Genomic DNA, 27,547 nt, shown 5'->3' with positions numbered 1-27,547 from the left:
TACTTAGACCACTCATACACCACCAGTTCTTTTCTATACTCATGGTTCACCTAACAAACATGTAAACCTTTAATGAACACAAGTCAGGAGCCTGTAATTCAGTGGTTGTCGTTTGTTACTGTATATCATTTTTGTTTTTTACTAAATCAGGCAGTTGGTTTTCTTGTTTTCTTGTTTTACATTTTGTTATGTCTAGGCCTTTTATAGCTTGATATGATGTATTGGTTTGGCTCATTGTTGAAGGTCGTACATCATTCATCATTTGGTGTCTGGTGGACCGTGGATAGTTGTCTCATTGGCAATCATACCACATCTCCTTAATTTATAAAGTACAAATTTAAATCCACTACTCCTTTAAACAAATGACACTTTTAAAGTTGAAATACAGCACTTTTATTTTAAAAGGATATGAATTATCAAATGCATTATCTATGTTTTATTTCATAAACAAATAACAATTGCAATTTAAATTTGTTTTTAACATCACCAGACACTTTATCTAAAGTGTATGTCAACAATCAATAAAAATTTACTTGTAAAAATTCTTAACACTTACATAAAATTATCTCTTGACAACTACATTTGAATACCAATTCCCCTTTTCTGTTGACAATTCAGAGAGGTATAGTATTGTCAATTGTAAATAACAATGACCAGTCTTCACTGCAATATCTTCAATTAAATAGGACAATATTTCCATTTGCAAAAATGGGAAACCTCCATTACACAATTCTTGTCCAGAAAATGTTTGCTTACCTAACCTCCAATAACCATGTTTGACATTTTTGATGACTATAATGTTTGTAAAGGTCAAATACTAGTACTCATTATTTCTATATAGATTTAACACACATAACCTTTAAAAGATTGAAAGCTATAAGGAATCTGACAGTCAGTTTTTCATTTCATCAAAAATTATGAAATGGGGGTAGTACAATTTATACTCTTAGCAAATTTATAAGCAATGTCTTCACAATATTTAAGTGTTAAGCTCGAATCTCCCATCCAATTTCTTACTAATTCATAATCAAAAACATGATCATTTGGTTTTTTCTTTTCTATTTAGTAAATGCAGTCAAAGGTCAGATCTTTAGGCAATCTCTTCATTGTATGTATTTGTTCGCTCAATGCTTTATATAATTTCTTCATAAATCAAAACATTATCACGTGACAAAATCTTTGTTTCTGTAATAATTAAATGCTGCAACTGCCAGATCACTAGGGACTGTCATCTGTAATAACTTTCTTCCTATTTCTGTCTCTGGTTGTATTTCTGCTAAAAATCTGTCCATCTAAAATAGAAACATCTTAAATTTAATAATCAGCATACTATTCTGGAGTATATGAATATCAGACCAGCAAACATAGTTGTGTCTAATACATAAATTATTCATGTTGTCAAGGAAATTAACTATTTTCATGTACTAGTTTAACGTTACAAGTACCAAATTGTAATGATATTAAATGTTTCAACTGGATTTTTAATTTAATAAAATGGAAAAGAAATTTTGTTTCTCGTAAATTGTACTGCTATAAATTAGGGTGTTAGTTTTCTCTTTTGAATTGTTTCACATTTTTCATTTCTGGGCTTTTAAAAAGCTGGCTATATGTCCATAGTACACGGATGCCCCACTCGCACTATCATTTTCTATGTTCAGTGGACCATGAAATTGGGGTCAATACTCATTGAAAAATTTGGCATTAAAATTAGAAAGATCATATCATAGGGAACATGTGTACTAAGTTTCAAGTTGATTGGACTTCAACTTCATCAAAAACTACCTATACCAAAAACTTTAACCTGAAGTGGGACAGACGGACGAACGAATGAACGAACGAACCAACGGACGGACGGACAGACGAACGAACAAAGGCACATGGATGGGGCATGAAAATCTTGTTATTCTATCCTTTTTGGACATTGTTTTGCATGTTGGTCATGTAAAATACATACATTTTTTCTATGTGTTGAGTAGTTTTAATATGCAAATAGGCATGCAAAATATATATAAAATACTGGATTTTTTTTCAGGCTCTAATGGCCGATTGTCCTCTTAATGCCATAATATGTAGAAGTTTTAGTAGATGGGGTTTTGCCTTCAGCAGAGTATTACTGTTTATTGCAAGTTTAGAAGAACTTATGTTGAATCATATTTCTACATGAATTTCATCATCAGTACTGTACCTCAGATAAATCTTCTGATTCATCACATGCCTCCATTGGCTTATTCTGTATTTGGGAGCAAGTGGACACCACTTCAGGTGAGCAAGGAACCAGATCTATAGGACAGCTAGAGATCACACTTGTTTGACTTATTTCTTTTATTTCTCTTTTTTCTAGATTTCCAGCATTCTTAGCTCTCAACTGTTTACCCTTTGAACCTGAAATTGAATTATGTTTGAGATCTTCTGGAAATCAAAATAATGTGCAAGTAAAGAAACATCTAAATTATTTCATTCATAATAATTGCGTATTTTTTCATTGATATTTGCAAAAAATTAAACTCTGTTTGGTGAACCAACGCCTGTGTGAATCCTTTCGGTAGAGCCCATGAAGTGGATACCTTTGGTATGCCGGGTTGTCAAATAATGCAAATGAATGCAACACTTAAGTAATACTCAAAATTGACAACAACACTTGTTATTATTTGCAAAAAAATGTACAATGAGCTGAGGATTTTGATGTGTAAATAAATTGGTCTTCTTAAATGATGTGAAATTATTTTCTCTAGATTTTATATGAATTCAAAAGGTACTCTGAAAGTCCTATTCTTTTCTCTTTTCTTTTCATTGCATTTTGGCATTGTAAAAGCAACCTCTACATCCCGATACTTAAAATCAACTTATTTTGGGGAGCATTTGTTTACATGATTCCTAAAGAAGAGAAATAATGTAGATAGAAATCGCCATAAATATTTCAAACTTGAATCTCCTCTGATACGTATCTTTCCAACAAATTTTAAAAATCACAAAAACATATACCACAAAGTCAGCTAGAGAGCAACCAAAAAGTATCTGTGAAAATCTGCTGGTTTATAGTATTCTATCAACTTTTTAAACTGTATATTACTAACACAATAATATAAGAAAATGCAATATAATTGATCCCCTTATTTATTTAGCATCATTAAATGTATAAATTCTAACTCTTTACTCCATTAATTAATAAATTATATATTGATCCACTCTCAATAGATAAATTGTAAAGTATCTTGAGTGGATAAACATTTCAACAAATACAGTATTGTGGTAAAATCTATGAATACTTTGTGAGGAAGATGAGCTTTTTGACATTTTTGATGCTGATATTTCGTCTGATTCTGTGAATGGATTTCGTTGTCTGTTCTGACAATCTTCTGTATTTTTACTGCTACCAGAATGTTCTTCAACATGTTCAACGGGCCGTTTTTCCACATTTTGTTTATTTATCTGAGGTTTACCTGTAAATGCAAATTTTTAAACTATAATCTTTGAGTAAGCAATCAACAATACACCTTGTGGTTATTTGTCCACTATTACTGAACATCTTAAAGGTTCCTGTAAAATTTCGATGTCAAAATAGAAAATGTATGATGCCATAAATGATTATTGACGTCAGAAGTTCAAGTGTTGCAAATTTTCAGTTCAGATGTTGCAGATTCCCCAATAGCAATAAGGTCTATAAGATCTAAATGTACAACAGCTGTGACAAATATAAAATCATTTCTTATTATAAGAAAATGTTAACAAAAAAATTAAATGTTTGGTATAAAAATTTCAAAGTATCTGCAAACAAGAAGTTTGCTTAGAAGTTTGCTTAGACAAAACCGATTGACACCAGATAAAAAACATTTTCTTTCAAATAGGAATTAATGTGTACAGTAAAATTTAAATCATATGTATAAATAGGATACAGGAACAAATAAGATGTTGCTGCAAAGCAAATCTGAAAATGGCTTCTATCTTTAAATAAAATTGAGAATGGAAATGGGGAATATGTCAAAGAGACAACAACCCGAAGGCCACCAATGGGTCTTCAATGCAGCGAGAAAATCCTGCACCCGGAGGTGGTCCTCAGCTGGCCCCTAAATAAAATTGTGTGCTAGTTCAGTGAAAATGGACGTCACACTAAACCCCAAAACATATAAATGAACTAAAATTAAAAAAACATACTAGACTAGCAAAGGCCAGAGGCTCCTGACTTGGGACAGGTGCAAAAATGCAGCGGGGTTAAACATGTTTTGTGAGATCTCAACCCTTCCCCTATACCTCTAGCCAATGTAGAATAAAGAAATACATAGCAATATGCACAGTATTTTTTTATCAAGCTACAGACCAAATATCTACACAAAATCACTTACAAGAACATGAAGAATATCAACAGCAAACCAAGTTTTCTGTATTTTAAAGGTAACCATTGATGAACGTTAGAGAGAAGCTTGTAAAAATGAAATTGATTTTTTCTAATGTATGGCACTTTCAGGCTTGTTTGACATGCAAATATTGGCTGAACAATTCATTAGTTATTGAACGGAAAGACATAATGTTCCATTTTCTAATCTATAAAAACCATTATTTCTGAATGGCAAAAGTGAAAATCGTCAATATCACACTTCACCTTTATTTTGTCATCAGTAATAACAAATTAAATTTAAAAAGCATTGGTTGAAATTATTGTTTAACTTGACACAGTCCTGATCAGATTCTGTTTTCTACAATGTATTACATTTTTTTTTTGTATTTTGATTTGTAAGTTTTTTATTTTAATACATTTTAATTTTATTTTTTTTATTTTTTACTACATGTACCTCTTCAACAGTTTTATCTCTTATAATGACATGTATGAAGGTTGAATGGTTCACAAATTATTATTTAAAAAAGCTTTTGATTTAATAGATCATATCATGACATTCTTTGTTTAAAGTTTGAAATTTATGGATTTAGTGAGGCTACTGTTAGTTTTTTCAAGTCCTACCTGAATAACAGAACACAGCAGGTAAACATTTGTAATGTTTATTTACTGTTCATAAATTAGGGAAAAACATAGAAAATACACATGATGCTGTACAAGAAGATTTATAAAGGATTGAAGAGTGGTGCAAAATGAATAACATGTTCATCAATGCAAATAAAACATAATGTTTGGTTACTGGAACAAAGCAGAAACTATCAATTCAGATTTATCAACCAAACTTAATAATAATTTAAAAATATTACAAAATTCTTCATGTGAAAAATTATTAGGTGTTAAAATTGACAGCACACTTAGCTGGAGAAATCAAATTGACCAAGTTTGTGCTAATATATCATCCAGAATACACCTTCTTTCTAAAATAAAGAAAATTTAAGATATTAGTGCTAGGAAAACATATTACAATGGGTATATTCTGCCCCTACTTGAATACTGCTGTATTATTTGGGGAGAACGTAAAAATGAAGGGATAACAAGAATATTTAAACTCCAAAAAAGGGCAGCAAGATTAATTCTAGATGCAGATCCTGTAGCCCCCTCAGCCCCCTTATTTAAAGAACTTGGGTGGATGACAGTTGACAATAAAATGAAATACCACAAATATTTACTTCCATATAAATGTATGCGTATGGAAGCACCAATGTACCTAGTTCAAAAGTTTAAACTGAAATTATATAATAATCCTTACTCCTTGAGAGGTGTTACTCAAGGTAATCTGATAGTTCCAAAGCCAAAAGCTGAGCTGTTTAAGAAATCTTTTGTTTAATCTGGATCAGTGCTATGGAATGAACTACCACACAAAATGGTAAAGCCCATAACAGTTTTACTTTTAAACAAAGTATCAAGAAGTACTAGACACAGTCGGGATAAAGTTCTGTTTTCTACAATGTATTACATTTAGTTTGATTTGTATATTTTTCATTTTATTTTGATTTGATTTTTTTTAATTTTTTACTACATGTACCTCTTGAACAGTTTTATCTCTTATCATGTTTATAATAACACAATAAACTACTTGACTGTAAAATAAGTATGTGTAAATATCTGTTTTTGATTGTATTGTAATTTAATTGTATGTGAGGGGGTTCAAATTTACTTTAGGCAATGGAAGGTCCAGGACCTCTGACCAAAAATACTTAAAGGTCCTCCTCGAAAATGCTTACTATTCCAAAGCACTCATCATATCTCACTACATTAACCTCATTTTTTTCTGAATTTCTTTAGATAAATTCAGTCAGAAAAAGGCTGCCCCTTTTCCCCAACACTATACGCTGTGTTAAATAACACTTTGTACCTTTCAAATTGTTTTGGTTTCAATTGCTGCTTAACAACGCACTGGCCTAACTTTGTGTCAGATAACAGTTTCGTTTTCAAACTTGGGGTCAGTTTCTTTTAACCACATATTTTGGCAAGATATATAATGTGAGGGTACCCAAATTGCACCTAATTTGGCAGTTTTTTCACCTACGTTTATTTATGATCCAGACAAAAGTTTCCATTCTGTGTTTACTTTGTAGATGTTTCCTTATTTACTATATAGTTCTACCAATTTAATTTTGAATCCTTATTGCATCATAGAAAAATGGGTTTGAACCGACCTCCGAACGATCCATGATTTTGTAATAAGGAGTACCAATATTGCATCCATGCTCAACTGATTTTTATAGTTCGTTCTTATGTTGTACTGTTACACCACTGACCCAGGTTAGGGGGAGGGTTGGGATCCCGCTAACATGTTTAACCCCGCCACATTCTTTATGTATGTGCCTGTCCCAAGTCAGGAGCCTGTAATTCAGTGGTTGTCGTTTGTTTATGTGTTACATATTTGTTTTTCGTTCATTTTTTGTACATAAATTAGGCCGTAAGTTTTCTCGTTTGAATTGTTTTACATTGTCATTTCGGGGCCTTTTATAGCTGACTGTGCGGTATGGGCTTTGCTCATTGTTGAAGGCCGTACGGTGACCTATAGTTGTTAATTTCTGTGTCATTTGGTCTCTTGTGGAGAGTTGTCTCATTGGCAATCATACCACATCTTCTTTTTTATATTAATTCACATAAAAATCGAATAACAGATGTTTTGTTTTATTTCTTCAAATATTTAGAACACTTTAACATTATTCCATTCTTATTATTCATTTTTTAAGAAATGGATGCTCATAACTATTTTATTTGCGCATTTTTTAAAAAAGATGACCTTTTGTGGACTTCGCATGGGGACGTTTCCGTAGATTTTACTTTTTCCAGTGAATACTTCATCTGTTGGTATATACTGTGAACGTTTTGTGAATATTTAAATACATTTACCTATTTGAAAGACGTGCATAATGTCAAATAATGAAAAAATACAAATTGTTATAATCATAATACATATTATAAAATACAAATACACAACAACAGGTCATGTGACTACACATCAAATCAATTGTGAAGAATTTAAGCAATCACATAAGTTTCCTTTCAGTATAGTTGCATATTTTAAGATTATTTTTATACTAGATATTTCTATTTTTGTTCAAAATGCTTTTGTAATTTTTTTATCCTGCAAAAATACGAAAGTCCGTCGGGTGTAACTAACTACTGGTGGGAAGGTCCGAACCTGTAAATGGAAGGTCACGGACCTCAGACCATCGCTAATTTGAACCCCAGGGGAAGATTAGTTTGTTGTAACTAACTGTGTTTACCCTCTTTAAATAAAGAATTTATTATTATTATTGCACAGAAACAACAAATAGTGCCATTTTCCAATCGATAAAGGACCATAACTCCTGAACAGTAAAAGTGAAAATCATCAATATCGAATTTGACCCTCATTTTGTTATCAGTAACAACATATTAAAATTTGGAAAACATTGGTTGAAAGGTTCATAAGTCATTGCACGGAAACTGTTGGCAGCTGCCCCCATACTTCACCAATTTAATAATTAGATCTTTACATCTGAAAACACAGTTAAAACCAAAGCAGCCCTCCATGAACAGGGAGGGTTTTTTTTTCTCAAATTGTTTGTTTTATCATTAGACTTGTAATACAATCATTTCAATTGTTTATTCTATAATATATAAAATTTGAGAGGAAAGGGTCAGGTGCACAACATGGACAAATGGAAATAACCAAATCAACTGTAGCTGTTTGGAAACTAAGGAGAGATAATAAATATCATCTTTAACCCTAAGGTAACTTGATAAAGGGAATTCTTACCTGATTCACCACTGGAGATTACAATTACATCATGGACTGTCTCTCCTCCAAACTGTTTTGAAGGTGACCTTGATTTATCTATCATTAAAATACTCTGTGATTGTTCTTCTTCATCCTTTTTCTCTCCTTTGTTAGAGTTTTCTTTTGGTGATGAAGACTTTCCGGTTGGATTTCTTTTCAGTCTGATTTTTTTTCCTCCAATTTTTTCAAATGAAATCTCAGATGGAAGTTTTCTCGTTGACCTTGTTGACTGTAAAAGTCTAGGGGAAGTTTCAGACTCCTGTGATAAATGACTTGCATCTGTATCTATAATTGAATTGTTTTCAGTTGTCTCCCCTGCATGAGTATCAACTTTTCTACTTTTACCTGATGGTTCAACTTCAGCTGTTAATTCACATCTGTTTCTTTTTGATGATTTAATACCTGATGTCAAAACATTTCCTTTATGTACACCTGTAAATGATTTATCACTTGAAGTCATGTTTTCTTTCTTACTGAGACATAAATGTTTATCAGAATTTTGATTGTTTTCATTTGACTGATTATTTCTATGCTGATTAGAATAAGATGTTTGCTTTCCTCTCTCTTTTCCCATAAAACTGTCAGGTAACACTCTTTTAAACACATATTTTTGTGATTTTTTATTTTCCGTCTCATCTGTTACCATCACACTCTGTTCCATACTAGCACCAAGTCCATCCAAATTATCATCAAAATTTCCAGAATTTGATATTACGACAACTGTTTTCATTTGCCCAGATGATATCTCCATTAGAGTTTTATCTGAAATAGAATCTTGTGATTGTTTCAAACATTGAGAATCCTCTGATTTTTGTGATAGTGCTACCACCTGATGAGAATCCTCAAATTTGGACAGCTCTACTTGACTGCTATTTTCTTCAAAACTGGAATTTTTACTTAACTCCTGAATTAAATGTTCAGCAGATTCTTTATCACTAGGAGAACTTAGTTTATTTAATCTGTTTTCTTCATCATTTTCCAACTGTCCAATTTGAGTTTGTTTACATATTGATGTTAGTCTTTCTTTTTCAAAATTGTCCTTTCCTTTTTTTTTAATTTGGACATTCACAACTGTTTCTATAGGTTTATCTTTTCTTTTTATAATTTTTGTAGATTTTATCCTTTCTTCCTCAAGTCTGTTATCTGTGTATTCACTTGCATTTAATATAGCTGGTTTATTCTGGTCCTTCTTTGGTGTGCCATGTGTCACTTCATGGACACTGGTACTTAGAGTTATCTCTTCTCTGTCATGTGATATTTGATCACATGGTTCGTTAGTTTCAGGAGAAAAAGAAATCAATGGATCGGATTTGTTTAGTAAAGGAGATATTGATATTAAAGGATCATATTCCTTTGGTGAAAAAGACTGTGTTCCAAGTGGGGACACTGTTGGAGTAAAAGGTTGAGTTTCTGCAATTAATACAGTACTAGTAACTATATGGTCATGATCACTTAAAATAAAGTTTTCAAAATGCTTTTGGTAATTAGTTGAGCTACTGTTTTCTTTCTTTTTCTCCTTTTTAGAAGAAACATTGTCTAAATATTTAGCTTTTATGTCCTCATGCTCGTGGCTGCCTGATGAACTGCTAACTTTGCTGTTGTTGCTATGGTGTTCAGTTGAAAGTTCATCACCATGGTTATGTATATCTTCACTGGAGTGATCAGAACAGCTCAGCCTGATAGATTCTCCAGAACTAACAATATCACCACTGTTACTTATTATCTAAACAATGTAGAAAAATACATAACATAATGTATTGAACAAATTGGTATGGTAGTCCATACAATGTATATAATATATAGACATGTCAAAAGAAATTATTGACCACTCAGAACTTATTCACAGAGGGCACGCGACAACAATTATTTTTTTGGTCTGCCAATAAGTTTTAAGCTCTGATTGGTAGTTCCAGTGGAAATTTGCACACAAATTTCAAACATGGCAATTATGTGTAAGAATATATAAGGGTATTAAAGTATTTGGTCAACAGGAAGCTGATGAGCCCTGAATGTGAAAACACATTACACAGTATAGAATTCTCACATAAAGCCTGATACCAAATTTCAGGACTTTCTAAATTGTAATTCCTGAGAAAAATGCATCAACAATATGATGGGATGGACAGACAGATAGGGGTAAAGTAGTATATCCCTTCATTCAAAGTAGGGGTATAATAAGTGGTCTAAGGTCAATAGTTGTTGCATAAATAACATATATAGTGGCTTACACCCAAGAGGAAATAACATATATAGTGGCTTACACCCCAGAGGAAATGCCCATACAATACAAGTAGTACGAATGACTGGAACACAAATTAATTGATCGATTCTGATAACTGGTTGGACATCAAACAACTGATACAGATATGTTATGCCACTCAAATCAGGTAGGGTCAAAAGTTTTGATTTTCTACAGGCATGCAAAAATTGCTGTTGTAATGGTCCTTTCACATGTTATATGTGGTATTCTCCCATCAAAGTGCTTTAAATTCAAATTTTTCATGATCAATGTGAAAGTCTATACAATCCTTTAATGTTTGTACCTGTTCATGATCAATGTCAAAGTCTTTATACAATCCTTTAATGTTTGTACCTGTCTATGATCAATGTCAAAGTCTTTATACAATCCTTTAATGTTAGTACCTGTTCATGATCAATGTCAAAGTCTTTATACAATCCTTTAATGTTAGTACCTGTCCATGATCAATGTCAAAGTCTTTATACAATCCTTTAATGTTTGTACCTGTTCATGATCAATGTCAAAGTCTTTATACAATCCTTTAATGTGTGTACCTGTTCATAATCAATGTCAAAGTCTATACAATCCTTTAATGTTTGTACCTGTTCATGATCAATGTCAAAGTCTTTATACAATCCTTTAATGTTAGTACCTGTTCATGATCAATGTCAAAGACTTTATACAATCCTTTAATGTTTGTACCTGTTCATGATCAATGTCAAGGTCTTTATACAATCCGTTTATGTTAGTACCTGTTCATATATTGCTTTATCCTCAATACAACTTTTCTTTTTACAAGTTTTCTCTGTAATTGGGTTTTTCATTTTTCCATCTTGTTGCAATACTTCTTTATCTAAAAAATACAACAATACAAAAATAAAACTATAAGGTACTGCTAAAATTAGAAAGCTCTGATTTATATCGCCGTAGGAAACTGCCAAGGAATTCCATTGGACAGACTGACTAAGGTATGAAAGGTTTGTCTTGAAGTTTCAGAGGAGAAGCTAATAAAACTGAAAATCCTTCAGTCTCATAGTATAGTTAATTTTTTTTATAAAGGACCTTCTGTATGTAAGTTGTGCCAACTAAATTGAAAGGTATTTTCCATTAGGTTGAATAAGAACCTATGGAGCTGCAATTCCACTATGTATGAAACACAATCAAACAATTTAGAAATACCAATATTTGACAACTAGAGGCTCTAAAGAGCCTGTGTCTCTCACTTACATCTTCAACAATGGCCACTTTATTAATAACTAGAGGCTCTCAAGAGCCTGTGTCGCTCACCTGTATTTACTGATGCTTTGGAAATCATGTAAAATAAGGTTAAAATCATAATTAATAGTATTAGATATTAGATATTATAATGATATCTAAGATAATAAAAAACTGCAAAATTTTTGTAAAATTACTAACTCATTGGCAGCAACCCAACAACGGGTTGTCGGATTAGTCTGAACATTTCAGGGCAGATAAATCTAAATCTGATGAACATTTTTGCCACCTGTCAGATTTGCTCTAAATGCTTTAGTTTCAGAGATATAAACCAAAAACTGCATTTTACCCCTATGTTCTATTTTTAACCAAGTCAGCCATGATGGTTAGAAGGCGGGGTCATCGGACAAATTTTTTAAACTAGATACCCTTATAATGATTATGGCCAAGTATGGTTAAATTTGTCTCAGTAGTTTCAGAAAAGAAGATTTTTGTAAAAGATTACAAAAATTTACAAAAAATTGTTAAAAATTGACTATTAAGGGCAATAACTCCTAAAGGGGTCGACTGACAATTTTGGTCATGACAACTTATTTGTAGATCTTACTTTGCTGAACATTATTGCTGTTTACAGTTTATCTCTATCTATAATAATATTCAAGATAATAACCAAAAACTGCAAAATTTCCTTAAAATTACCAATTCAGGGGCAGCAACCCAACAACAGGTTGTCAGATTTGTCTGAAAATTTCAGGGCAGATAGATCTTGACCTGATAATCAGTTTTACCCTATGTCAGATTTACTCTAAATGCTTTGGTTTCAGAGATATAAGCCAAAATCTACATTTTACCCCTATGTTCTATTTTTAGCCATGGCGGCCATCTTGGTTGGTTGGCCGGGTCATCGGACACATTTTTTAAACTAGATACCCTAATGATGATTGTGGCCAAGTTTGGTTAAATTTGGCCCAGTGGTTTCAGAGGAGAAGATTTTTGTAAAAAGCTAACGACGACGGACGACGACGCCGCCGCCGCCGACAACGGACGACAGACGACGGACGCCAAGTGATGAGAAAAGCTCACTTGGCCCTTCGGGCCAGGTGAGCTAAAAATCATCATTAAAGGTGAATAACTCTATTAAGAGTAAATAGACAATTTCAGTCATGTTGACATATTTAAAGATCTTATCCTGCTGATAAATTTTCCTTTTTAAAATTTCTATTTATTTATTAGTTTTCAAGATAATAGTAAAAAAATGCAAAAAATATGTTAAAAATTATCAATAAAGGGCAATAACTCCAATAATGAGTCGATGTTAGATTTAGGCTATTTATGGCTTATTTGTAGATCTTGTCTTGCTGATCATTTGTGCTATTTCAATTTTCTATCTATCTATTACAGTTTCAAGATAATCATGATAATAGGCGAAAATTGGAAAAATCGTCATTGAAGGGCAATAACTTCAATAAGGAGTTAACTAACAATTTTGGTCATATGTGACTTATTTGTAGATCTAGTCTTTCTGATCATTTTTGCGTTTTAAATTTTCTATCTATCTTTAATGGTTTTTAAGAATTTAGTCAAAATGCAAAAAATTGGTAAAAATCATCATTTAAGGGCAATAACTCTGATTAGAATAAAATTGAGAATGGAAATGGGGAATATGTCAAAGAGACAACAACTCGACCAAAGAACAGACAACAGCCGAAGGCCACCAATGGGTCTTCAATGCAGCGAGAAAATCCCGCACCCAGAGGTGGGCAACTGAAGATTTCGGCAATGTAATTTATTTGTAGATCTTGTCGTGCTGATCATTTTTGCTGTTAAAGATTCTATCTAACTATTATAGTTTTTGAGATATTAGTCAATAATGCAAAAAAAATGGTAAAAAATTGTCATTAAAGGGCAATAACTCAAATAAGGAGTTGTCTGACAATCTTGGTAATGTTGCCTTATTTGAAGATCTTGTCTTGCTGATCATTTTTGCTTTAAAGTTTATGTCTTTCTATTATGATTTTCGGGATAATAGGCAAAAATTTTTAAAAAAAAAATTGTCATTTAAGGGCAATAACTCCTATAAGAAGTCGTCTGAGAGTTTTGACCTTAATAGCCTATTGGTAAAGCTCAACATTTTGAATATTTTTGTCCATGTCATATTTTCTCAATTTATATCAGTTTTCAAAATATTAAGCAAAACTTGCATTTTACCCCTATGTTCTATTTTTAGCCATGTTAGCCATCATGTATGGCAGGTGGGGTTATCAGACCCATTTTTAAACCTACATACCCCAATGATGATTGTGGTCAAGTTTGGTTAAATTTGGCCCAGTATTTTCAGAGAAGATTTTTGTAAAAGTTGATGACAGATGACAACTGATGCCATGTGATGAGAAAAGATAACTTTGCCTTTGTGCCAGAGGAGCTAAAAATCTTCTTTTCATCAAAGTTATAATAAAATTCTCTAAGTCTCATAATTATTAAAAGTATTATGTATTTACAAATTTAAATTGAATGTTTACCTTTTGATGAATTATCTTGTGACTTCTGAGGATATATTTGGGAGTTATCTTCAAAAGATGGTATATAATCAGTCTTCCATTCTAAAAAAAAAATTTAGTATAACTGCTACTTGTCCACAGATTGTACTTGGAAAACTTTCTCTTGCTAAAAATAAATTTCTCATTTGGTAAAAGTAAGTCACATACATAAACTTGATCTGTCCATATAGAAATTGACATAATGTATAGACACCTGGCCTGTATATTGGTCAAGATCATATGTCCATTGTTAGATGTCTTTTGTGATTTTTCTGTGTTGTTAGATTGCTGTCTAACAGCTGTTCCCTTTATTCATACTGAATAAGGTGGCATAGTCATACTGAATATGCAGTTTTTTCTGTAAATCATTAATATCAAACTCCATGTCAACATTCATATTACTTTTCCCTAAATTTAAAACACCTGAAAACTAAAAGCTCTAAAGAGGAAAAATAAACAAATTTTACCCCGCCACAATCTGTATGTGCCTGTACCAAGTCAGGAGCCTGTAATTCTGTGGTTGTCTTTTATTGTTGTATATCATATTTTTTTTTCCTTTATTGTTTTGTACATATGTCAGGCCTATAGTTTTCTCATGTAAATTGTTTTACATTTGTCATTACTGGCCTTTTATAGCTTGCTGTGCAGTATGGATTTTGCTCATTGTTGAAGGCCGTTAAAAATTCTATCTATCTATCATTTTTTTCAAGATAATAGGCAACAATGCAAACAAAATGGTAAGAAGAGTGCACATGCTGAAATGTCTCGCCTGCTTTACTGACCATTAATTTTATGTTGACAGTCCTAAATATAAATTACACAAGTATCACATAAACTTTACATTATCCAAGAAAATGAGGTCAAGGTCAGATAAACTAAACCGGAAATACATGTACACCTTACAATCATTCCATACACCAAATATAGTTGACCTATTGCTTATAGTTTCTAAGAAACAAACTTAATCAGGAAAACTAAACATTGACCAATGAACCATGAAAATGAGGTCAAGATCAGATGAATCATGCCAGGCAGACATGTACACCTTACAATCAATCTATGCATTAAATATAGTTGATCTATTGTTTATAGTATCTAAGAAACAAACTTAACCATGAAAACTTACCATTGACCAATGAACCATGAAAATGAGGTCAAGATCAGATGTTACCTGCCAGACAGACATATTCACCTTACAATCATTCCATACACCAAATATAGTTGACCTATTGCTTATAGTTTAAGAAAAACAGACCAAAACACAAAAACTTAACACTGAGCAATGAACCCTGAAAATGAGGTCACGGTCAAATAAAATCTGCCAGACTGACATGTACATCGTAAAATATTTCCATACACCAAATGTAGTTGACCTATTGTATATAGTATTAGAAAAAAAGACCAAAACACAAAAAACTTAACATTAACAACTGAACCATGAAAATGAGGTCAAGGACAGATGACACCTGCCAGTTGGACATGTACACCTTACAATCATTCCATACACCAAATATAGTAGACCTATTGCTTAAAGTATCTAATATATGTACTTGACCATGAAAACTTAACCTTGTTCACTGATCCATGAAATGAGGTCGAGATCAGATGAAAACTGTCTGACAGACATGAGGACCTTGCAAGGTACGCATATACTAAATATAGTTACCTATTACTCATAATAAGAGAAAAATTAACATTAGAAAAAATCTGAACTTTTTTTCAAGTAGTCACTGAACCATGAAAATGAGGTCAAGGACCATGGACATATGACAGACAGAAACTTCATAACATAAGGCATCTATATACAAAGTATGAAGCATCCAGGTCTTTCAAAATATAAAGCTTTTAAGAAGTTACTTTACGCTGCTGTCACCGCCGGATCACTATCCCTATGTTGAGCTTTCTTTGACAGGCTCAACAAAAATCGTCATTTAGGACAACAACTCCAACAGTAAGGTGTTGACTGACGATTTTGTCTATGATGGATTATTTTCAGATGTTTCCTTGCTGATCATTTTTGCGTTTCCAATTTTTCTCTATATCTGTTATATTTTTCAAGATAGTATGCAAAAATGATAGAAATTGGTAAATTTGGTCATTTAAGAAGTCGTCTGACAGTTCTAATGTTAATAGACAGTAGCTAAAAATATATATAAGCAACGGCAACTTCAATATTTCATTTTATGTGCAATGCACTGTATGGAGTTTATTCATTTAAAAACTATTTTCTGCTCTTCAAATTACAAAATTATACGCATTTAACGCAAGTTTTAGGGCCAAATGAGCCTATCACCACAGATTATTCCTGAAATAGAAAATTAGATGTTTAAACAATACATAAAACTATCCAGCTCACCTTCTATGTTATCTAACATGGCTTGCTGTTCTATACTTATAAATATTTCTTCACTGATCATATCACATGTCAATTCATCTGCTGCAAATAAATCCACAAAAAAACATATAAACATTCATAAATTCATGAAATATTTATTTCCCCATGTATATAAACAAGTGTTAATAATATTTGCAATTTTAAAACTTATTATATTTCTACAGAAAATATAGCACAGAAATAAAATTTTGCATTTGCCAACCCATCTTTTGCCCTTTACACTTCATTTTCTTACAACATACCGTATAGTGGGTGATTTTCGCAGGGTGTTTATTTTCACTTATTTTGGCGGATAAATGAAATTTGCAAAAATAAATTCGGCGAAAATATATGTATACGTTAGGTCCTTTCTAATAGCTAAAGCGTTTTGTAAATGATCTATTTTTTTCCGGTCGGCAGGTCAATAATACTATATGTTAGGCCAACTAAAATTAATTAGTAGATTTTCATCCAGATTTTTGAAAAAAATGGGGCGGGCGGGAGGATTTTATTTTTTAATTTTTATTTCCTCCTAAACCCTTTTGTGACGTGTTGTTAATATACAAAGATAATAATTAGCTGATATCATGTATATATAAGGAATTATATAATAGCAAAACCCATGAAAACGTGGAGAAATGTTCTCGTTTAGACTACCTAGATTTGTAGTGCCCATAAAATGAAGCATATGCATTGGTATGCAACACAAATATTATGAGTACAGAGTGAAATGAAAACTCAAACTGTGTTGAAAATCCTAGGTTTGATGCCTTCAAGATTCTTATTCAAAGTGCAAATATAATATAACAATGTAAAACATGAACTATATATATATATATATATATCTTTAACCAAAAAGAAGAAGTTGTTTAATGACTCTGTTGAGGTGTTGGGGACAAAGGGTGTTTGCTGTTTGTCAACAAAAACAAAAACGACAGCCTTGGGGTAAATCTAAGGGCTTGCTGTAATACATTTTGTACGTTGGCCGACTCTTTGTACTCAATATACGGTCATAAATAGCACTAGTTCGTGCTTGTGTCAATTACTTCATTAGTCATTTTTTTGTACCAATGTGTTCTATGATTCTTGCGCTTTGGATATCATTCACAGTCCAAATTTCCTGTCACAAAGTCATTGTATAAATAAAAAACAATCCACGGTTTTCTAATCACTGAAATTTGTGACATAAGTGGGCGGTGATTAGCGTTCTTGGACACCGCCTATTACTCGTAACCGGAATATTTCATGCCCTTCTAGTTAGTAATCAATCTATATTCTCAAAAGATAATGTTGTCATCATTGAGCAGAAAAATATGTCGACTTATATTACTCTGAGAAATACGAAAACCGAAATTTGAAACAGGAAGTTTTGAATGAAACGAAATTATCGGCGTTTACCGGTAACGGAAATGAACAAAATCCGGAAATCGTAAATTTTTAAAAATAAAAAAAATCGAGGCGGGACAATTGCAGAGGGGCGGGCGGGGATGAAAATCTATCAATTAATTTTAATTGGCCTTAGTTTTAACAACATAAATGCCAAAGGGCATTGTACCTACATGTATTTTATAAAATGACTGTCAGTTGTGTATACCCTTATTAATTATTGTCAAAAAAAATAAGAGTGTGAGGTACTCTGTCAGGTAATTACCCTTATTATTTAGTTTCAAATAAAATAAGAGTTGTAAGTCACACTTGATAACTTTATAATCTAATTAGTGAGTACATCAAAGGTCTGGTCAATTCCTTAACTAATCAACCATAAAATTTACAAGAAGTCTGTATACCTGTGACAAATATCTAAATTATCTGTATTCTATTTATTAAATGTATCAGAATATTATCAATAAATAAGACGTCATTCAGATAAAAAATATTTAATTATAACAATAGACACTTGCTTGTCAAATTTTACAACTTTTTAACTGCAACAATTTCAGTATTCCCCAAAATAAAAACCGCCAGAATTTTTCCTATAGTTTGTTGCTCCTTAATCGTGAAATCTTACACCCGCAGAAAAAAACCAGCTATACAGTATTAATAACAATCCATCCATATCACCAATTTTCATATTTTTTTGTATCTTTCTGCACCTTTATAAATAGCTGCAGGTCCTTATGATATTGTTTGACAATTTGCGGACCATAGATGAATTACATAGATGTTTAACCTATAAGATAAAATCAAAGAGACCTAGAAAAATTATCATTATACGATTGCACCTGCTTGTGGGTCTCTTTATATTTTTGTTTATGTTTATATATCAGGTTACATGACATTCGGCAGTCTTCCGAGGTCATCTCAATGGAAAATTAGATAGCGCATAGTCTGAAATATCTACGAAGTGTTAATACATTAAAGCAAGTCAATGAATTTTTAATTGTAGTTTTTGGTTCCTTTTGTAATTTTTATATATGTTTTAGTATGTTATAAATCAAATACAAGAATTTTGTAGCTGGAATAGATTTTTTACGTGTTAGTTTACAAGATAACAATCTGCAGAAAGACACGTCACCCTACCTGGACACATTATTCTGACTTTGAGCCGACATGTCGTTGCTCTCACTAATTAATGTTTAGTGGAGAAGCAGCAAATACAAAATTGTAAAGGTTATGGTTTGACCAGGAGAGGTATCAAACCCATAAACTCCTGCATTTGAGGCAAGCATGCTCCCACAAGACCAGTGAGGTAGTTGCCGATAAAGATAACAGATTTATTATTAGAAATTTAATTATTTCACAGCTATTTTAATTCCCATATTTCATTTTATCAAATTTTCAATGGTTTTAAAAGTAACTAAGCAGGTTATCTACAATATATAACGGTGATGGAATAAAATTCACTTTTGAAGGTGTTAAGTGAATTAATGAAATATTTATGTTTATGTACATCTAAAGACGGAATCATTGTTAAACAGAGTGATTACTAGTGATTGGAATGATAACACTCTAACAACCATATATGATTGAATGATGGTGTGGCCAGTTTTTATTGGTGGAGGAAGCTGGAGTGCCCAGAGAGAATCACTGACCTTTGACAGGAAACTTGCAATCCTAGTCTTAAGAGTAATTTTAATTGAATGACCTAATAGGAACTATAAAATGCAAAAGTTGTTAAAAAAAATACAACATTGACAAATTTTTGGTACGGATAATTCACAACAATGTGTTAAAACGTTTTCAAATAATTTTACCTGTAATTGGTTCCTCATCCTGTGAATCTACATTTGTCATGTTATCTAGAAGTTGTGTGAGTGGTATGCTACAGTCCATGGAATCATCTCTATATATTAGTAAAGAAAAGAAAATTTTTGTTTCATCTAAAGAATAATATTTGCAGAAACAAACAAGAAATACTAATTTGAGGGATCATTAAAGTTAGCAACATTTTAGCAGAACTATCAAATGGTCATATTACACACAATTGTTCCAAATGATTCAATTTTTCCTTTTGTATTTTTCTTTTTTCATAACAAGCAAGTCTGACTACTTGTGTTGCTTCTATGAATGCTAAATAGATATCTTTGGTGTTAATATTTGGGAGTTTCACATTTATCCAATATCTTAAATAGATTATAAATTGTCAACTTCTGGTAGAACAATGAGTATAATACTTGAAACAAAATCGGTGAAGATATAATATTTTTCAGGCTGAATTACTGAGACTGTAATTCTTGGACAAGAAATTTTTAACACACAATATGAAGCCGAACTAAAGCAATTTTAAAATTCCATTTACCTATGTTGAGATTTGTGGCAGTTCTCATATGCCTCCCTTGCCAATTCTCTTACACTATTATTATCCATGCTGAAAACAGATACATATCATTTTAATCTTCATCATCTTACACTTGAAAATATACAAACATATTCATGTCTATCAGTAAACAATTTTAAAATATTGATTCAATACTTCCAAGATTTATTGAAAAAAGTGTGTTTATGTTTATATATCAAGGTGTATTCATTTGTTCCTCTATATCAATGAACTTCTAAATAGGGGAAGGATTGAAATCTCCAGCAGTTCAACCCTGCCACATCGTCCCTATAGAGAACCATAGAAATCATTTCATTGTCTATTTACTGTCAAGTGCATTGATTTCATCTACAGAAATTTGTCTGCAATATTGTTTCAAAACTAACTATTCTAAGCCAATTTAGTGGCTAGTATATATTGTATAAGACTAAATAGCTCATCTTTATTCGCTTATTTTTTTTTATCAAAGATTGTTGTTATTGCTGTTCTTCATCCTGTGTTCATGGTGTTTGGGCCTTTAAATTTGTGCGCTGCTATAGTGTACATAAATTACCTCTTTTTTTATTTACAATGTTTTTTTTATTACAAAAAATGGCTGCAATGAAGCTGAGGTGTGCTGATGAACAATTAAAATCCTAACAATCAAATATCTGTCAAATAACATAGCAATTATTCAATCAACACAAAGATTCTATTGACATTGCCACTTTGATTAAATATGTAAAACTATTTTGATTAACAAATTCCTACTAAGCAAAAATATGAAGTATGCAAGCCATTCAAACAAGAGGCTCCTAAGAGCATGAATTGCTCACCTGGATTATTTGCTGGTAGATCTTGCATCAATTTTTGCTTTTTACAGTTTACTCCATGTATAATTATTATTTGATCAGGTTAATGGGCAAAAACATAAAATAAGTAGAAAAATGTCAATTAACGGGCAAATGCTATCTATCAATTATCCGTCATGTTGGCATTTTTTGTAGATTATATATTTTGATGGACATTTTCTCTCAATCTAAATAAAAGAACAGAGTTCCAATGTCCCCGCTTGAACATGTTTTATCTGTCCTACCACACCTTGCACATATTTTATCTGTCCAAGGGCAATAACTCAAAAAAAAAGAAGAATGAAAACAAAATTTTTAAAATAAATGGGGAATGGGTCCATGGGACACAGATGATGCCCCCGCTTGCATATCATATAAAGTTATAAAGGGACATAACTGAAGAACAGTAAAAGTGACGCTACCCAAATTTGTTATAGATCTGAGTTTTGTAGTAATAAGTATTGTGTATAAGTTTCATAACATTTGGTTGAGAAAAACTTAAGTTTGAGAATGGAAACGAAAAAATTCAGCAATTTTTTCTTTTGTAAAGGGGCATAACTCTAGAACGGTAAAAGTGACACCACCAAAAATCAAACTTGATCTGTATTTTGTGGTAATAAGCATTGTGTATAAGTTTCATAACATTTGGTTGAGGCAAACTCAAGAAAGAGAATGGAAACGGAAAATTCAGCAATTTTTCCTTTTGTAAAGGGGCATAACTCTACAACGGTAAAAGTGACACCACCAAAATTCAAACTTGATCTGTGTTTTGTGGCAATAAAAATTGTGTATAAGTTTCATAACATTTGGTTGAGGCAAACTAATGTTAGAGAACGGAAACGAAAAATTCAGCAATTTTTTCATTTGTAAAGGGGCATAACTCTACAACGGTTTAAGTGACGCCACCAAAATTCAAACTTGATCTGTGTTTTGTGGTAATAAGCATTGTGTATAAGTTTCATAACATTGGTTGAGGCAAACTAAAGTTAGAGAATGGAAACCAACTTTGGGACGTACGGAATGACGGACATACATACGGCGGGGGCATACAAATTTTTTGTTCTTTAAAACATTTTAAAATCATCTTAGAGAGTTGAAGACTTTAGAGCAATTTCCGATATTTTCAATATTTTCAAGGGGCATAACTCAATAAAAATATTTGATTGGCACTTATTTTCGAAATAATCCGATTTAAATGGGATTTGGAAACAAGAGCAGTGCTCTTATGAAATTCCATTCGTCATTTTTATAAGTTATACTGTAGATGGTTGTAATTACCAGTCAAGTACTCTGTACTTGAGATAAAATCCTTGCTGTAAATCCCAAATAGAGGCTGAGGAAATCTTCAATACAAACTCACTTCTTTCCTTTGTATAAAAGAATGTTAAAAACATGAAATCACTGTAATTTAAATTATGACATCAGCAATATTTGAAGGAACTTTTCGTTTTTATCAGCAATAAATAAAAACATAGAAACTTAAATCTGCATATTTGAATTTCCTGTCAGTTTCTTTTTTTTTTTAACAAATTTGTGCATTTTTCTTTCAGTCAATCATTACATGCATGAAATTAATATGAAGATGTTTGTTTCATCATTCATAATTTACAGAAAAAAATACACTTTTTTCATAATTTACCTTCCTACTTGTTGCAGTCTTTACTTTTAAACTTTTAAATCTACAGGCCCAGAGCGCAATTTTAGGAAAATTTTAGTTAGATTCTGTTGGCCTGAATAGATGATTTTACTGGCCCGAAAGCAATTTTATAAGAATGGGCTGCTGGGCCTGTGGTTAAGTGTGTTGTCACCATGGTATCAAATATTGAATTGTGCAAATATGTAAACTCTAAATTCAGAAATTATTGTGAGGTTTTTATTAATGCAAATATTGCGACTGGGTGAGTATCACAAAATTAAGAACTCGCATTCTGATATCTGATGCATATTCTGTATGTAGCTTTTCCTGAAATTGCAATAACTAATCTTGCATTTAAATCTATTCTCCAAAAATCGCAATAATAAATGCACACAATAATTTCTGAATTTACAATATTCAAAACTACAACATACCAAACAATTTGTGACATCAAAATGAATTGTATACTTTCTAAGGATGAGCAAAGCACTGTACCATTCTGGCTGTGTTGACCCTTCTTCACTATATAAATAAAATAAATATACAGATCTATGTCAACCAATACAATGAACTACATGTGAAGCAAAAAGCACGGCTAATTGATACTCTTGACTGAGATCCTCCCATGTGTTTATTGGGGTTCATGTTGTTCAATATTTTCATCTTTTTTTTTCATTTTATGTCTGTTTCTTTTCCACCCATGAGTTTTGATTCTTCCTATTGGTATCTTCTGGCTCTTTTTTTCTGACTAATGCAACAAATAATGTCCATTTAAGGCTAGTGGATAACATTTTTTGTTGCATTAGTTATCTTTGTATAAGTCATATTGTAGAAAAAGAGCTTTTTAGGGTAAGTCCTTAGCTAAATTCCAAATATCAAAATCAAGATCTCAAAATGAGGCCATTTTGATAGTTTTGCATCAAGAGCTAGAAATTTGAAGTAATAAACAAAATATGTAAGACACATTTCAAAAAATATAGATACAGATATCTGACATACTTATGTCTTGTGAACATATGAAGGATGTTATGAAATAGATATATCATACTTTTTGATTTTGGAAATTAGAGGGCCAAAAAATAGTGACCTTACAATACTTTCTCCTTTGTTTCAGATACAAGATCTTGAAACTGGTAATCAAGTATCAAGTTTATTAATGTATTACCTGAACATTTCTTCAATGGCTTCATGTGAGAAGTCAGCTTTGATGAACACACTGCCATCAGTCACTTCCCTAATCACTGACCCATCTTCTCTTGTTACTAAATGCTGAAAAGTAAATAATTTATGAAATCAGAACTGTTGTGTAAATGTCATTACATGAACATGATTGACTGATTGATTGTTGGTTGTTTAACTTCCAGTGGCAAACATTTTATGCATGTTCAGGACCAGAACAAATTAAGGTTCATGTGGACCCGTCGCCTAAAATGGCTGTGTTTATACCACAAAATTTACTCTAAGTGCAGACAAACCTGTGCATCTGGCAACATTTTAAGGCATAGCATGCCCCATATATATAAAATTCAAATCCATTTTACGTTTCAGAAAATTAAATGGATTTTGCTGTGTTTGTGAATGTATTAGGGACAACTTTGTGCTCTGAAAGTATTGGCTGTACATGCTTGCAAGTTAACATTTATTTAGTCATTGTTAAATGTAGATGATTGTTATTTCATGATGACTAACATCCAGTGGTCAATTTTTCATATATATTCTGGACAAGAACAAATTAACAATAAATTTTAAAGGTAGAATAGTTAAAGTGGGTCATACAGCATGAGGGCCATGGTGGGACATTTAGACTGCCTCTGGAAATGAGGGCCTCTTGGATAAGGACAGAAATTTTGTCTTTCAACATGCCACCTATGCTGCAATGGTTCTTTAACAGGTCGTGGGCAGGGCACTGTCCCTTCCAAAAAGCACCAGCTTAAAAAGTTCCCATAGACCTTAGTGTTCTAGCTATAAACTAAGGGTAGAGTGGCACTGTCTTAGAAAAAGGGCACTTTTACACACTAATCTTTTTTTTACAACAGGTTTTTCTTTTACATTTATAAATATAAATAGCCTCTTTCATTTGTTTTTTCATACCCAAACTCAACTTCCTTCTTGCAGAGATATGTGAGTTTCCTTTGCTTTATAAAAAAAAATCTTGTCACTCTCGTGCCTACTTTCAAGTATTATTTATTGTCCAAATATGGTCACTAATTTAGATAAAATGATATCTAGCATGTTAAATAACTGCAAGATATTTAGGGGTGTCGATCCTGCTAAATAGCAATTTCAATTTTCGTGCTCTAGTCTACTTCTCATAGCAAATAGACAGTTGGATTGTTTAGATTCTACACATCACCTTAATGTTCTGAGTAAGCAGCCCTACTATAACTGGACATCACAGCCATTCCCATTTTTTTACATAATAATTTAAAAGAAAATGTTTGACACCACAAAAGAAAAGTGATTGTTGCATGACATCAATATTTCACATATTCAATGTTATTGCAAATCCTCAGGTCAAATGTCGCAGATTACCAAATAGCAAGGAATTGTATATCAATTCCTTGCAAATAGCAATAAGGTCTATTCTAACCTATATTGACATCCTGCACAGCCAAATGAACACCCCAATATCTGTATCTGTATCTGTATCGTTACGTCATAGGTACCAATTCTGGCTTTAACTCGACGGGGGAGAGAGCGCCTATTGGCGGCGTTTGAGAGCTGTTTTGAATCTATCAACTGACTTGGCACACACTATGTCTTCTTCGAGTTGGTTCCAATGAATCACAGTCTTAACAAAGAATGATTTCTTAAATTGCTCAGTTTTGCAGTTTGTTGTTTCAATTGCCTTTGAATTGTTCTTAACCGAGTTGTTAACTATGTTAATACTTTCAAAGTCTACAAAGCGTTTCGGCTTGATAATCCTTTTGGTTTTGCTCTTTACCAAAAATTTGTCAGGTTTGATAGCTGGGACCAAACCCTCAACTATTTTGTACAGAAATACCAGTCTTTGGCTTGTTCTTCTGGACTGCAGGTTTTCTAGTTCCAGTACGGTAAGTATTTTGGTCACCGATCCTTCTCTAGATTTGTAATCCCCTGTGATGAATCGTGCTGCTCTTCGCTGGAATCTTTCTAATTGGTTGATGTTTTTTGTTGTATATCATGTATATGGGGCCAATACAATTGCCCCATATTCCATCGTAGATCTTACTAATGAGATGTATGCTGTTTTCTTGCAGTCTTTTGGGCAGAATCTTAGGTTGGGTCTTAGAAAGCCTAGTGTCGACTTTGCTTTCTTGGCTACATTTGAAACCCTAAAAGATCAATCAATTTAATTGGAAGTTCTGATTCACCGGTATCGGGTCCGTTCGCGCCCAATACACATTCGCACTCTACACGTTCGCCCCCTGGGTCCGTTCGCACCCTTTTTTTTTATTAAAAAAACCCGATGAATTATAAGATGTTTTTTAAGATGTTTATCTCGAAATAAAGAAAAATTCGGCAATTTTTTAAATGAAATATTGTTTTAAATTGATTTGATGATTACTGTTAATTATATATGGTGTTTACACAGCTAATTAAACTTGATGTAAATTCTGCATGTAGTTATATTAGCATGTATTTAACTTGGTATGAGTAAAAACAATTAAGATTCAAAATGTTATTGTTGTTGAGTTTAAAGTGGTTTGGTATCTTAACATTAAAATAATATTCAACACAAAAAACCTTTTTAGAAGGTCACTTTATTTTGAAACAATGAAAAAAAAAATAAATATAGCAATACACTAACCAAAACACGATTAAAAAGATATTCAACACAAAAAACGTCACTTTTTGCATGTTTTGAAACAATGAATAAAAACTTATTTATAGCAATACAATAACCAAAACACGATTAAAAAAATATTCAACACAAAAATCGTTTTTAGAAAGTCACTTCATTTTAAAACAATGAACAAAAAAAAATATTTATAGCAATACACTAACCAAAATACGATTGAAAAATTATTTAAGACAAAAATCAATAAAAAGGGTGCGAACGTGTAGGGTGCGAACCGACCCGGGGTGCGAACGTGAAAGGGGGCGAACGTGAATGGGCGCGAACGGACCCGGATTCTGATTCACCACCTTCACCTTTTTTCCCCTCAAAATTTTACAAATTAGCCACTACAGACATGACAGAGTACCTAAAAACTGGGTTTTGGATAATAATACGAATTTAATACCATATGATACTACTTGCAGTATGAAAATAAAAGGAGTTTCATGTCTGAAGTCCAGGACTGCAGAAGGAAAATAAAGTTTCTTTTGGTTGAGGAAGCCAGCTTACCCAATACTGTGAACTATTGAACTAAATTACCTTTAGAACTTTGACAGAGTTTGCCTTTATTGGTTCTGTATTCATAAGTATAGCGTCGATCAGCCAAGGTTTGAGATGCGTAGGGTTTTTTCTCGATCTTGGCATTTTTATGATTTCGGATTTCGTGTTTTGCAGTAAGGAGAAGAAAAAATACAGACAATGTCGGAAATAGCATAACATATCCGGCTTTATCTCCTTCTCCGTCTCTATTTTTTAAATACGCTTGGCGACGACGACGATGATTGGGGTATTAAACAACCTTGACTACCCCCTAGGCACTCACACGGTCACCTACAACATGCTTATTCATAAATGATCCCTAAATAAGATAACAGAAATAAGAGTAAAATATGTGTTCCGGCAAAAGCGAGCCTCCTCATGGGGTTTTTGATTATGTGATTACTTGTCGTTTTTATAGTGATTATTTGATT

The 27,547-nt window shown here is 32.3% G+C and overlaps 1 protein-coding gene across 2 annotated transcripts; it reads right to left on the bottom strand.

The window, feature by feature from the left end:
• Positions 1–369: 369 nt before the first annotated feature.
• Positions 370–27,260, bottom strand: LOC127700825 (uncharacterized). 2 transcript variants are annotated; one of them, XM_052204510.1, is made up of 13 exons: positions 27,117–27,260; positions 23,922–24,025; positions 23,191–23,278; positions 22,399–22,487; positions 20,273–20,341; positions 19,728–19,816; positions 16,516–16,596; positions 14,142–14,222; positions 11,160–11,260; positions 8,148–9,891; positions 3,267–3,440; positions 2,186–2,382; positions 370–1,292 (listed from the first exon to the last, which is right to left on the bottom strand). In XM_052204510.1, exons 1-13 carry the CDS (start codon positions 27,219–27,221, stop codon positions 1,164–1,166), a joined length of 3,051 nt encoding a protein of 1,016 aa, XP_052060470.1. In that variant the 5' UTR covers positions 27,222–27,260; the 3' UTR covers positions 370–1,163. The 2 variants fall into 2 exon arrangements, with proteins under 2 accessions (XP_052060470.1, XP_052060471.1); XM_052204511.1 differs by lacking the exon at positions 3,267–3,440.
• Positions 27,261–27,547: the final 287 nt, after the last annotated feature.

This window comes from Mytilus californianus, unplaced genomic scaffold (genome assembly GCF_021869535.1).
Source record: "Mytilus californianus isolate M0D057914Y unplaced genomic scaffold, xbMytCali1.0.p SCAF_5, whole genome shotgun sequence".
Lineage (NCBI taxonomy): Eukaryota > Metazoa > Mollusca > Bivalvia > Mytilida > Mytilidae > Mytilus > Mytilus californianus.
This window is presented reverse-complemented; position numbering and strand designations above follow the sequence as displayed.

Bases quoted from the DNA above. Each gene is read 5' to 3' on its own strand.
- LOC127700825 (XM_052204510.1), bottom strand. From the start codon at position 27,221: ATGCCAAGATCGAGAAAAAACCCTACGCATCTCAAACCTTGGCTGATC. The intron at 22,488-23,190 runs GTATGTTGTAGT...TTTTATACAAAG, and splicing joins TTGATGTCACAAATTGTTTG to GAAAGAAGTGAGTTTGTATT. The intron at 3,441-8,147 runs GTAAGAATTCCC...TTGCATTTACAG, and splicing joins AATCTCCAGTGGTGAATCAG to GTAAACCTCAGATAAATAAA.